Raw genomic sequence first — 14968 nt, 5'->3', positions numbered from 1 at the left:
TTATATTACTGTAATTCAGTCATAACCCAATGTCTTTATAACATTAGAGTAAATATCGTTTTCCACTTTTAGCAAATACCGTTAAAGGGGATCTAAACTCCCCAAAAATTAATTGACGTAAACTTACTCAGAGTGGTAAACTTTTGCAATTTACATTCACTTTCAATTTTGAGTGGTTTCTGAGACAATATGCCACTGCAATGCATATTGATGTACAATGAACTCAAACATCTATAAAAATTAGTCTCAATTGCAGGGGGGATTTTTCAGTTTTACCCTGATTAACCTCCTGTTCAAAGGAAGTTTCACGGGCAGTCTGGAAACTATTCCGCTAACTAGATTATCTCATGCTAATATTGTTAAGTACCAGACAAGTATATAATGTAGTATGTGAATCATTAAAATGTCAGTTTCAAAGTGGCACGAATTTTCGATATTTGTTATTTGAAAAAAAAACCCATGAAAAACTCAAATGTAAAGCTTGCGAGTTTACATAGAAGTCAAAGGGTGCTTTCCTAAGCAAAAAGTAAACTATTTATTCAATTTGAGTTTTTTTCCAAAAATGTTTGATCTTGTAAATTGTCTAAAATATGAGTAAAATAAGTAAAATGGAAAACTTAAAAATTCAAGTTATTAAAGTTTGAACCTTGAAAATCTCCCTTGAAGCTTACATCTTATACTATGGAGAACGTAAAGAGAAAAATCACCATTTGACACATTTTCTAAATATCCAAATCCTAAAATACTCCATCTCAAACCTGTTGAGAAATCAATGGCAGATGTCCCTGAAGTTGTTTCTTGACAAATTGTGATCTGCTCTGGATAATCTGAAATTTGGGGTTTTTGTCCGATAACCTGAAAAAATTGAGTTTCCACAGTGAAAACTCGAGATTTCGGAGTTTTGCTTGTACAATACGATTTTGTTGTGACGTTATAGTAAATCAGTCCCCAAATTTTTTTTCTGTAAATTACGTTAGTGATTGATTTAGAATCTATGCTAATAGATGAGAAGCTCTTACTAAAAGGTTAAAAATTCCCATCTGATGAGATCACTATGGGGTGATGGTGTTGTGGCAGAATAAGGCATTGGTTGGCCCTATTATAAGACTGTGCCTGGTGGCCCATACTCTTTAGTCCATCAAAATAACAAACAGAATAGTCTTACCACTTTCAAGTCCAAAGGTTCTGCGAAAGCTTTTGGGTACCAGTTCCAGTACACTGTCTGTACTATGGGTAGCGCACACAAAAAGTGTTTTGGATGGCCAAACAGAGCCCTACATATTTCCACTGCAAGGAAAACCACACAAGCTTCTGGAGAGGACTATGTTGTAAGGTGAAGTAGTACAAAGGTATCCACCCCAAAAGCTTGTTTGGGTTTCTTGCACTCAGCTAAAAAAATGTTTAGGGCTGTGCATAAGATATCAGATAACTGCTTAAACCTTGGCATTTGAAAGAATAGAGAGTCAAGCAATGCGGGCGACTTTTAGCGGTGTCATTGTTATAAAGCAGTCCGTTATTAGTTATTCTGTAATATGCTGCCTAGACTAATCTGCCATTTTTAAATAGAGATATTTATAGGTTATATGTATATGCCTTGACATAGAAGTAGAATTCGTATTCCTTCCTCCGCCACTTCCAATGGATTTTTTGAGCTGTCAGATAATATCCTATTTATAACATATGACTGCGTGGGAAGAGAAGCTGTGTACCGAGTTAAATTGTAGGAAAAAAAGAATCATTGCACAGCTGTTTTTATTATTTTCTAACATGATACCATTCATTTTCTGGCAATAATAGCCATATTATGGAGCATGCACTCCTGCAATAGCCAAGCCTCCAATTGTCAAGATACAACAGAAAGGTAAAATATATAGGAACATTATAATTTGCTTGAGTATACAGTGAATATACAGTGCAGAAATCTATTTACTGGAGTTTTATTTCTTGCCACTACAAATTGTAATACACTAGTAATTAGAGTGGTCCTTCTTAAAATACTTTAAGCATGTTGTAGACAGTAAATATTTCATTCTGTAGTTTCCAGGTCTAGATTTCTCTTCTAAACATTTACAGTTTGAACACACTATACAGAGAATATTAGAGAAACATAATGAAAAAACTAATTCCAATTTAAAATCTGATTTCTTGAATTCTGCTAAACAATTGCTTCCTACTTTATTTACTAGCACATCCCAAACATAGTTAAACAGCAAATCCATTATTTAGCTAAACCAATACTACTGTATAGAAAGAGAACAAAAATATGAAGCAGTAGTGAGCTCACCAGTATGTACTTCGATGTACCTCAGTATCTTTGAAGTTCCTAACTAAATGGAAAACTGCTTTGTCCATAGATTAGTATATCACAGCCAGGGTACATGGTGAATTGTGATTTTCTTGCATACATATTATAGTAATTAATGTGTCACTAATGGAGACAAATATGGAAATAGTAGAGGCCTCCCAGGTCTCCTTGTCTAGCACAGGACTACTAGCAAGCCATTTCAGAAGCAGTTTTCTAAATGTTGATGCCTGGAATTCAACCAATAATAATTCCATATTATATAATTCAGGGTGCATGATGTATTTATTTTTATAGGACCTCATTTTAGTCGAAAGAAACATCCTAATGGCACACCTTATGAGAAGTTAAAATGCAAACGTTATTATATATTGGTAAATACTATGTTGAAATGAAAAAAAAAAAAGTAGAAATCCCATCTAGGTCATTTAAGTTTTTTTTCATTATACTGGGCTTTTTCCTCTGGGCATTTGAACGCTTTTAAGTTTCTTATCTCAACTGAGCAGATACCTTTGTTACAACCAACTTTTTACATTATCCATTTCTTGTTACTAAATAAGATATATAGTTTGAGTAGGATTCACCTGCATCAATCGGAGTACATATCATTTCCAGGCCAATAAGATTATAAGGGGCACGAATGGCTGATATATTCTAATGGTAGTTGTGTTTATCAAATTTCACTGCTTCAGGGTGTGACTGTCGATTTTTCCCAGTCTAAATTTCAGCAGCATCTGTTTATCACTACTATATGATGACCAATGAATTGACAAGTGATTTCATGTAAATATTTTAAAGTACTTTCTCAGATTCAGAAAACTGCATGCGCTCCTCTACATTAAGACCAAACTGAACTTCACATGCACAAGTCTATTGCCTCTGTGGATCCAAAAAAAGTAATTGTTCCTAACACACATGGGGTTCTACAGTCTTTTTCTCCATCCCAAAAAACACTTTTATAACATTACATGGAATAATGTTTATTACCAACCTAGATAATGTAGAGAAGGGTTGTCTAATTGGAGGACCATGACCCAGGTACATTATGTTCCTTTTAGTATTTTTATGGTCTCCATATACCTCTTTATATGCCATTATTGAAATGTAAATATCCAGTCCCATATGTGCAATAGTGCAAAATTGACCAGCAGTATGTAAAGTACTGGACAGCACTGTAGTACAGGAATTAACAACTTCTATTTTGTTTTGTCATTCTTTTCCAGAGTGCAAGTTCACCTGCACCAGTGGCAAATGCTTGTATCTTGGTTCTCTAATCTGTAACCAGCTGAATGATTGTGGGGATAATAGCGATGAAGAAAACTGCCCCCTGGTGACAGAACATCCTCCTCCAGGTATATTCAAATTTGAGTAAAATATTCCTCACCATTTTAGCTGGAGCTTTGCTTTCTTTTCTTTTCTTTTCTTTGTTTTGTTGCTTGTTCATTTGGCTGGTATTTATCAAATGCATAACGATAATACAGTTTAATACTGACACTAACATTTTTTTAAAAGTATTGGTGTAAAATGAGAGCTTCCAAAGCCACACCTATTTTGTAAGCTTTTATACCTTTGACAGGGCATTTACCATATGAAAAGGGGGTACAATGATTTCCAAAATGCTAAAAACAGTCTGGAATACATATTTCCCAATATAACAGTTTCCTTGGTGGAATGGTACAATCCTTCTGGTCTATCTCTACCAACTGTAGACAATGTCTACGTGGTTTTTTAGCTATAGTTCTATCTCGTATTCCAACTGATGGTAGTACAGCCTTAACATTATAAGACCACATTTTGATGTTACTTTTCCAGACCACCATTAACCCCTTCTTACCCACCTGGCTTTGGTTCGTCTCTGTGTATGTAGGGACTGGGGGTACAATTAAAATTCTATATTATTTTATTGGTCTCTTTATACAGACAAATACCTGTCATAAACAGGCTGCTCTTTTGGGTCTGGCATCAATATTATCTGTTATCACATTTTCACATAAATACATGCACTCCTGGGGTGTTGCCTCTAAAATTTAATTTTCAGATTTTTCTGTTTTTGCTGTTTGCCATAGTAATTAAATATATATATATATATATATATATATATATATATATATATATATATATATATATAAATATTATATATATATATATATATATATATATATATATATATATATATATATATATATATATATATATATATATATATATATATATATACTTTATTTGATGTCAGTTATATCCTTAGCATCAGCAGTAATTTTGCTTCTACTTTCCAAAGTAGCTTGAAGTTGTGCAGATTTACGGCAGGCGACAATACGGCCCGTATCGCATTGCCCTTCATCTAATTATACTTTATGTTACAACAGCTTGTAACGGGAGCAACCACCTTTCTTTGCCACACAGTATAACTTCTATTTATTACCGACCTGTAGGGTGGGGAGAAGGTCCTCCATTAATAAGCACAGCAGTTCATAAGCACAGCAGTTCACCAACAGGGCTCTATCCCCTGGTCCTTCAGCTTTACCTCTCACTGGACTGCACGCTGTCAGGGGGGCTCACTCTCACAGGCACCTCTCCTTGGGTACTATCAGCCAAACCTTGCCTCTTAGGCCCTGACTGGCAGGTATCCTGTGCCCACTATCTCTTCTTAGGGGCCACAGCTGCCCATGCTAGTCTCCTGACTAACATACAGTCACTATAGTGTACTAGTTACCATCAGCTTCCTCACTACCAAAAGTCAATAACTCTTCCAGGGAATGACTCAACTGTCAGAGAGTCTGCTGCTCTCTTTCCTTCCCATGACGCATCTCAATATTTCTACCTGCAACCTTCCCTTTTATCACTTCCCTTCCTCCACCCACTGGGGACTTTCCCTAGCAACAGCTACCTTCTAGCTTCCCCTGGTTTTTATCTGAAATTAACTGTATTAACCATTCATTACAAATTTGTACATAAACAATTAACAATTTTACCCTACTACAAACTATTTTAGTAATCCCAGGGGAGAAGTTTTTACAATTTACTTAGCATATACATCCCTAATGATTGCAGAAGCATTTTACCCATTCTATTTCCCCTGTTTATTACGTACAATTGCAGTTGCAGTAGTGCAACCTGAGAATCATCTCTTGGGTGTTTTGATGTGATGTAGCACACTTGTGCTGAAAGAATCATCCACAGACGTCACTGTACACTGAAGATTATCAGCCCAATTACACCCATTTCAATGAATCGAACTTTCCATGCTGCATTTGCACTCATAAAAATGGGCCTTAATGTTGCTTCTCTTTGTGCATCTTACAGTGCACTGGTTTATCTCCCATTGATTCAGTTCCCTCACTATCCACCAATCTGTTGACAATCAACAAAATAGTCCCTTGTTTAGGACATATAATATTTTCTTCTGTAGTAAGAGATCGGTTATTTAGTGCAAAGCAAAGGCAAAATTGCTCAGCAGACAATGAGAAGAAGTAGGCCCTTACTTGTCTTATTTTTCTTGCCTGTGCTGCTTGTTGTCTCTTCCCCTTTGTAAAGCACTTTGCTGGATGACTGCTTCTACTGAGACAATTTTGTAAGATGTAAATGCGTCTCCTCCACTGTTTTCTTGGAAATGAAATTCCTCCTGGACTTGCTATTTATAGATGAACTCTGTTTGATCCTGAAGCCGCTGGTTTTACCTCAGCGCTTGAAGAAAAAAAAAAAACAATCAATAACTTCAACTTCAAGCAGAAATGGATTTTACTGAAATGCTATAGTGGATTTTCTCACATCTGTTCTACCTAATGAAAAGTCACTTTCAGTATATATGGATTTTAAAAGTAGGATAAGTGCAGAAAGCATAACTTTTGTTTTTCCCTTTATTTATTTTTGCATCTGACTGCTGAAAGCAAAAAGTGATTACTTGTCAAGTGTGTTTTATTAACCATAAAGTAAAGCTTTGAACATTTACTCTAGTCTGAGTAATCGTGTTTTGACTGCTGGCGACTGCCTTAAATAAAAGATACAGTGATATAAAGTCTAAGAAATAGTTTAAATTATGCTCAAATGTATTAAAGTGCTTCAGTTTGCTGCCGAATGTTCAACCTTTTAAAAACAATATTTTAAATGTCCTCTTGTCATGGGCATATTTGTTATTCCTAGTTATATTGTATTCACAATATAACTGTATTTTATGTGGGGGATTCAGTGTATTGTGTTACAGGATATAAAGGGTTAAATTAGTCCGTTAGTCTTGCTACAGCCCTTAGAGGCACTTTGATATCCTTTTTAGGCTCGCTCCCGATTTGACTGGAGGAGGGGGTATACCGTTGATCTACATGAGGCATTGTTTTCACTGGCGTTTAATTTTCATGGCCGTTACTGGCGCACTCTGTGTTTTACATATAGATTAAATTATTACACTATAATATCCCTTTGCACACTGACTTTTAACTTGTTTACTGTTAAATCTAACACCTTTCTAACACGCTGTTGAATTCTGTTGAATCTAACACCTTTCAATATGGGACTATTTCTTGGCTATACCTTGTCTATTGCTTCACCCGTAGAGCTCAGGAAATGTATTAGATAGGGATGCACCAAATCCACTATTTTGGATTCGGCCAAACTCCTGAATCCTTCACAAAAGATTCGTCTGAATATCTAACCAAATCCAAATTTGCATATGCAAATTAGGGGTGTGAAGGGGAAAACGTTTTTCCCCCTTGTTTTGTGACAAAAAGCCACGCTATTTCCCCCCCCCCCGCATATTAGGATTCGGTTCGGCTGGGCAGAAGGATTCACCCGATTCCAAATCCTGCTGAAAAAGGCCGAATCCTGGCCAAATCCTGAACCGAATCCTGGATTCTGTTCATCCCTAGTATTAGAAAGGCAAGGGATACAAAGGGAAGAAATCCTATTTCTGAGGGGAGAGAAGAGAGGGGTAGAAAAGACAATGGATAAGTTAAGGAATATGTTCTAAGAGAAAGGTGGGTAATTTTTAGGATACTTAGCAAAAAATTTGTAAGTCAGAGAAAAAAAAAGAGATCAAAGTCTATCAAGTTCAAAAGTCTATATATAACATGCCTAACTGCTAGTTGATCCAGAAGAAGACAATAATCTCATTTGAAGCCTCTCTAATTTGCCTCAGAGAGGGACAATTGCTTCCTGACTGTAAGATGAATCCTTGGATAAACTTGTACTATGAGCTATCTCCCATAATCCTGTATTCCCTCACTTACAACCCCTTCTTAAAGCTATCTAATGTATCAGCCTGTACAACTGATTCAGGTATAGAATTCCACATCTTCACAGATCTGTGAAAACCTCTTCTGAATATTTAGACTGAACCTCCTTTCTTCTAATCAGAATGGGTGCCCTCATGTCAGCTGGAAGGACAAGGTGCAATGGGTCTAAACCGTTATTGGAATTTTAAACCACCCTAAGGAGAGGGAGCCTTGTTCCTGAAGAAAGATCAACATTCCCAATATTCCCATATTCCTAATTGCTGAATAAAATTACTACAAAATCTCATAACCGTGCTATGGTTTATGGCCTGTTACATCTTTGTTGCTACCTCTGCAGGTGTAAGCATTGGCAATAACTGTGCATTTATTAACTTACTTATTAAATGGTCATCATACAAGTATTTTTGTTTAGCTCTTTTAGGTGCCTACACCCCATACCTTTTCCCTTCAGTTTCTGACCACCATCCGGGTTGGAGCCGACAAGGGTTTTTTCCAGGTGTCCCACCGGCCAAGTCTGACCTTGGTGGTATAACCACTGTCATTGTGGCAGAGGTCTGGGGAAACCACATATTTAATTTTATAAGCACTGCAATAGATGGGGGAAGATTGTGAAATAAATATCATATACCAAGTAACCAGGAATTTGCACAGTTCCTGGGCTTGTTTTAAGGAAAGGAGACAAGATGTAGATCTATTCCTTGAAAAAGAAAGAATCCGCAGTAATGAAGAAATTGAGAAACAGGTGCTCTTGTAAAAACACAAAATTGGCTTTGATGATTGGGTGTCTAGCTTTAGTTGCACTTTATTGAGCTTGGAATTTGTTGAACTGGGTTGTTCCACTTATGTAGAATTGTTTTTGATCTTTTTTAAAAGTGTTTTTCTGTATGTTTAATTTTCTGCCAATGATTTTCATTGAAACTCAAATATTCAAGCTCCTTTAAAGTGGACCTGTCACTCAGACACAAAAATCTGTATAATAAAAGTCCTTTTCAAATTAAACATGAAATCCAATTTCTATTTTTTATTAAAGCATTCATAGCTGCTGTAAGCTCATTTAAAAATCTCAGCTGTCAATCAAATATTGTCTGCCCCTCCTCTATGCCCGTGGCATAGAGGCGGGGCAGACAATTACTTTCACTTTCCATTCAGCACTTCTTAGATGTCACTGCTCTCTACATATTCCCCTGTTCTCTTTACCATTTAATTGTGTAACCAGGGCATGAGGATGGACATCGGGTCCCCCATTCTGGTGCACAAACAAGATTCGGAGATGATGCAAGGCTCTTCTTAATAACAGTGTTCACAAAATGGCTCCTGCCTGCTTGTTATAATTATGAATTCCCAGACTAAAGGAAACAAGATTCAAATAATTTATATAGTGTTATTAAAGTTCATTTTGCTTGACTAATGTGATAAAATAGGATTTTGAATAATTTTTTTGGGTGACGGGTCCCCTTTAAACAAAAGTGTTTTTTTTGCTACTGAAAGTGATAGTTGTGTTTACTATAGAAAATGCTAAGTTTTGCTTCTGAGCCATATGCCCCATTGAGGATTTCAGTCGAAGTTGAAAGAACCGTGCCACAAATAGTGCACAAATGTTGTGTAAATGTTATGGAGTCAGACCTTATTCAACTATGTCATAAAGTGATAAAGCATGTTGTGAAGGCAAATGTGGAATTTCTGCCCAGTGCTAGCGCTTTTCATAAACCCAAGTTTCTTTTTCCTTACCCAATAATACTGAAGTCTTCTTATGTAAATTCCTGATGTTCAATACAGTTTAATAATTTTTTCCCATAATATTCCTAGATTATTATACCCTATGTTGGGCAAAAAAAACATTTAAACATTACATTAACGCATTGGATTTCTGCTGCAATTACAGGTTTCTGTTTTATTATTATTACTGTTACAGAGAAATAATCTGCTAATTATTGGCTTACTTGGACTTACCCAGAATTCAGAGGTTTGTGTTTGTTGTGTTTATTGTACCAAGGTGGGGGTGTTTGTGGATGCACACCTAAGGCCAATTTCAAAAAGTATAAAGCCCTGTCTAAGTAATTCAAGTAAATATGCCAGTGCATGTAATTTTGAAACAGGGTTTTTTTGTTACAAAGTTATGATCATAATATTGATAAGCCACCATACCACGTCAAGGTAAAACCCCACATGGTGGTCCCTAACTTATTTATCTTTAGTCATAGTAAACAAGGTACATTACCTCTCTGTAGTAGCAATTCTTTGTATAAACATCTCCTGTGCCTTGGTTTCAACTCTGTGCTAGATCCTCCCCCGCCAACTGCTGAGCGGCTTTTAAGAGGGAGAGACTGCCTTAACCAACGCCCATTTTAGAAAAGTAGAAGTCCCTTACCACTATCATACATACCTTCACATTTCACTTACACATGTATACACACTATTGTGCAACTGCACATATCACTCTACCTTGATTTTAATTACAACACCTGACTTCTACTTTTCTAAAATGGGCGTTGGTTAAGGCAGTCCCTCCCTCTTAAAAGCCGCTCAGCAGTTGGCGGGGGAGGATCTAGCACAGAGTTGAAACCAAGGCACAGGAGATGTTTACACAAAGAATTGTTACTACAGAGAGGTAATGTACCTTGTTTACTATGATTAAAGATAAATAAGTTAGGGACCACCATGTGGGGTTTTACCTTGACGTGGTATGGTGGCTTATCAATATTATGATCATAACTTTGTAACAAAAAAAACCCTGTTTCAAAATTACATGCACTGGCATATTTACTTGAATTACTTAGACAGGGCTTTATACTTTTTGAAATTATACTTTTTGAAATTGGCCTTAGGTGTGCATCCACAAACCCCCCCATAATGATTTATTGTACCAAGGCCCTAACACATCAGGGCAGATTTATTGCTGTTTAAGTCAACGGGAGGGATGCAGGGATCAATTTGGAGATGTTTATAGCCTTCCTGACATTTGAGTTTTTCCTCTGAGAAATACGAATACGATTTGAATACGATTTGAATTAGTTTCAAGTTTCCGGCTCTCTTAAATTCATCTGAGCTTAAAAAAATTGGTTTTAATAATAAATTTCGATGATAAATGTCGAATTTTGAATTTATGGGAGTTTTAAAAAACATGAATTCAAAATTCGACCCTTGATAAATGTGCCTCGATCTTGTACTGGTCATTGTTTATTCCCCCCAGGGGACTTTTGCTATGGAATATTTCAGCAGTTATAACACATATCAAGTGAAACACCAGGAGACCAATGTATCACATTTGCAGCTTCCTAGAAAGCAGCATATAAAATGTAGGTCACACCATTATGTCTGATACAGGGGGAAGCTGTCTCTGAATAGCTCCCATAGCTGTGCCAGACTTGGCTATGCAAAATGTACAGTTGGGTATATTGATGCATTTAAGTGATCATTTTGTATGTGTGTGTTAATTTAACTGGGCAGAATATAGATGACATGTTCTTTTGCTTGTTAATGATTAAAGTCATTTCATACAGTGTTTCAAAATCCTCTGGAGACTTGAGCTGACAAGTCTATGAATGTATTAAATAGATGTTCCATTGGGAGTTCAGACTGTGGCATATTCCTTCCTCCTACTGAGTTTACTTGGTTACCTCTCCACTCTGGTAATGTCCCCTGCTAATAATTGATCACTTTCATAATAAAAAAAAGCAGTTCTGATTTTATTTATTTAAAAAAAAGCAGCATTATGACCTGAAAGAGACAAAATAAAAATGTGTCTCCCTTGCAGATTCAGTTAATCACAGAGAAAAAATATGGTAAACCTTATGGTAATCTGAGGGATGAAAGCAAACTGCTGTAATGAATTTTATATGTATCATGTTTTTGAAGAAGCAAAGGAGCTAATGATTTTCAAGACATATGCAGTCTACAGAATGTTATTGGATCCTAACGTCATGGAGCAAATATTTGAGGCCACACAAAATTGGATCCAATTGTGAACAAAGTGGTTTCAGGTTTTCGTTAGCTAATGTTTTCTTCACTGAAGATTATAAACTGGTACCTTCACAATTCAAATGTGATACCACCCCTCTAGAAACAAAATACCCATTGTCACAGACAATTGTTTTCTTCCATTTCATCTTTCTATTTAAAACTACAATACTACTACAGTATTATATCTTACCTGCTGCAAAAATATCTACTTATTCATTTATGTGATATCTGTTTTTTTTAAAGAATCTATTTAAAAAAAAAAAAAAAAAGAGGTTAGGGAGGACCTAGTTGGAATAAGGTTGTCAAACTGTAGTCCTTAATGAAGATAAGTCTATGATTAAGAAGTATTCAAGAGATTAAAAAATGCCAGAAAATCAATCGAAGCCTTAAGATAAGGTGGAAGAACAAAGGATCCTGAAAGTAAAACACACATTTTAGCTGTAATATAAAACCTGCTAAATTATCTATACACAATTACTGGCCCAGTGTCCTTTTGAAACACATTTTTCAAGACATATGGGTGGGGTTTTTCCTGTTTTTGAAAGAGATGAAAGACAAGAAAGGAACTGGCCAACGATCACCTGATCCAAAACAATTTTACAAATTATTCCATAGTTTTGAAAACTTTTACATTAAGTAAAATGGCCCAAGTTTACTCATCAGTAAGTTAAAAGTTAAAGGGATCCTGTCATCGGAAAACATGTTTTTTTCAAAACGTATCAGATAATAGTGGTACTCCAGCAGAATTATGCACTGAAATCCATTTCTCAAAAGAGCAAACAGATTTTTTTATATTCAATTTTGAAATCTGACATGGGGCTAGACATTTTGTCAATTTCCCAGCTGCCCCTGGTCATGTGACTTGTGCCTGCACTTTAGGAGGGAAATGCTTTCTGGCAGGCTGCTGTTTTTCCTTTTCAATGTAACTAAATGTGTCTCAGTGGGACATGGGTTTTTACTATTGAGTGTTGTTCTTAGATCTACCAGCCAGCTGTTATCTTGTGTTAGGGAGCTGTTATCTGGTTACCTTCCAATTGTTCTTTTGTTTGGCTGCTGTGAGGGGGGTGATATCACTCCAACTTGCAGTACAGCAGTAAAGAGTGATTGAAGTTTATCAGAGCACAAGTCACATGACCAGGGGCAGCTGGGAAATTGACAAAATGTCTAGCCCCATGTCAGATTTCAAAATTGAATATAAAAAAATCAGTTTGCTCTTTTGAGAAATGGATTTCAGTGCAGAATTCTGCTGGAGCAGCACTATTAACTGATTCATTTTGAAAAAAAATGTTTTTTCCCATGACAGTATCCCTTTAAGTAAACTTTGAGCATACCTCCCAACATTTTGGAACAAAAACATTTGCCACGCATAGTGCGATGTTTTGTGACCACGCCCATGTTTGGCCACACCCCCAATTACCATGTTCATTTTACAAAATTTGCCAGGCTATGAAAGTTTGGAAAGATTTCTGTGTTTTTTTTTCTCCTGTTATTACAGTTTTGCTAATGAAGGTGAATTGCCCTTTAACTGTGAGTCTAACATTTTCCAAAGGACCTACTTATCTAAATTGTTACAATTACTTGTTTGCTTATCTCATTGTTATAAAGTATCTCAATTGCACCTGGTGGCTGGTCTGGGCTCTCTGCCAAAAGCCAATTAAGTTTTTCTGGCTGTTCAGTGTAGAGAAATTGGGACTATTCAGTACAAGCAAAAGTGAAAAGCGGGACTGTTCCGCTAAAAACGGGAGGTATGTTTTAGTATGATGTAAATGTTTAATATTTGTGTTTTTCTAGCTATTTGTTCAGCAGAACTCCAGTTTGGAATTTCAGTATCTACCTGGTTGCTATGGTTGCAGGAATATTACAGAAACGCTACAGAGTTTTTAATTGATTATATTTCGAAAGTTTCTAATTTCAGTATGGTGAAGCTTGTATTAAATTATCGTTTTCACTATAGTTTCCCTTTAAAATTGACCGTAGAAAACTGGTGGAACTGGAAGAGCTGCTATAGGAAGGTTTCAGATAACAATATAATGTGATTCAAAGGGCTGATAATGACATGATCTCTTTTGATATACTAATCCCACACAAAGTCAACATATTGTGTGCCAAATAATCTAATTAACCCTCTAGAAATCCATTTTAGGAAATCCAGAATATCCGGAGAACTAATTTAGGATAGCCGGGGTGCCACCTGGCAGCTATGTTGAATATCTTTTTAATATAATTACCTGAAACCAACTTATTCCATTATACAGTACGTGATCTATCTCTATCTTTGTACATTGCTCTGCTGTTCCTAGCGAATTGCTATCCTACATAGAACAGACTCCTGGCTGCTATGGATTTACAGTATATGGCAATGATTAATGATAATGAGGAGTCTAGTATAAATTGCCACCGTAGTAGACAGAAAATGTCACATTCATCAAAAAAAGTGACACAAAAATTTGCAGTCCACCCAAAATCTGCCACTTTACATTATCTCTGTGCATCCTGAAGCCTTTTAGTCTTGTTTATGTGAATAAACAATGAGAAGAAAAATGCACTGCGTATTGCTGTACTTGGCTAAATGGAAATCTTACAGGAGTCATTATTTCGGATCTGTTTGCCCACAATATATTTGCATACACCTCTATCTGTATAGCATTTCCATAGGTCTCTTTCAGGGAAAAGCTTCAGCAGAGGTTCTGTGTCTGTTCCCAGCATCGATTGTAGCAAAAAAGCCCTCAGGCCAGGAACAGATTAAACAATATTTATATAGAAACACAGAAATAATGAGGTGAAATGTGTATTTGATAATAATTGCTTCTTTACAAGGCCTGTAATTATGTTCCATCTTCTTTGGTGGTCCGTAAGGAGAATCCCCTGCATCCAGTGTCATGGCAATTCATTTCCTTTTTTTTTTTTTTACTGATAATGATTATGGGGCTCCAGGGGACCTCTCTGATATTCAATGGGTTAAACATAACGCTTGTGCCTGAAGAATCAATAGAGAGCAGATGTTGCAGTAGGTCTGTTAGCTTTGTAGTTATGCTGAAAGTAGACTTTCAATTGTTAGCTGTCATGTAGCCAGACACTTTGATAGTATTAAGCCTAGCTCAGGTTTGAATATATTTGCTGCAGATTGAAGCAAATTCTTAAATGTCTGATGGAAAACTCAGCTCAGAGAGAAGACATTCATTTTTCAAACATTCAAGCAGATATTATGGAGGTTATCTATTAAAGGTCGAGTCGTGTTTTCCCAAAAAATTTTTCACAAAAAACTTGTATTTTTCTGAATAAAAAAAAAACCCTTGATTTTTTTGAGATTTATTATGCTGCTTAAAATCTGAAAATCTGAAAATACTCCAGCTAAAACATGTCAAGGTCATGTAGAAGTCAATGGCAGAGGTCCCTTTAACCATTTGAAGATATTTTTTGCCTTCATGATTTTCAGGTTTTTTTATGCTGGTTGGTGCTCGAAACCTCAATAAATTCGAGG

General features: G+C 36.1%; 1 protein-coding gene across 1 annotated transcript in view; it reads left to right on the top strand.

Moving 5' to 3' along the window:
• Nucleotides 1-14968, top strand: part of ldlrad4.L (low density lipoprotein receptor class A domain containing 4 L homeolog) — a 274359-nt gene that overhangs the window by 119097 nt on the left and 140294 nt on the right. Inside the window, exon 4 of the mRNA XM_041566354.1 lies at nucleotides 3526-3654. Within this exon, the coding sequence (XP_041422288.1) occupies nucleotides 3526-3654 (129 nt within the window). The remainder of the gene's footprint in view (nucleotides 1-3525; nucleotides 3655-14968) is intronic.

The sequence above is a fragment of the Xenopus laevis genome, chromosome 6L, assembly GCF_017654675.1.
Source record: "Xenopus laevis strain J_2021 chromosome 6L, Xenopus_laevis_v10.1, whole genome shotgun sequence".
Taxonomy (NCBI): domain Eukaryota; kingdom Metazoa; phylum Chordata; class Amphibia; order Anura; family Pipidae; genus Xenopus; species Xenopus laevis.
This window is presented reverse-complemented; position numbering and strand designations above follow the sequence as displayed.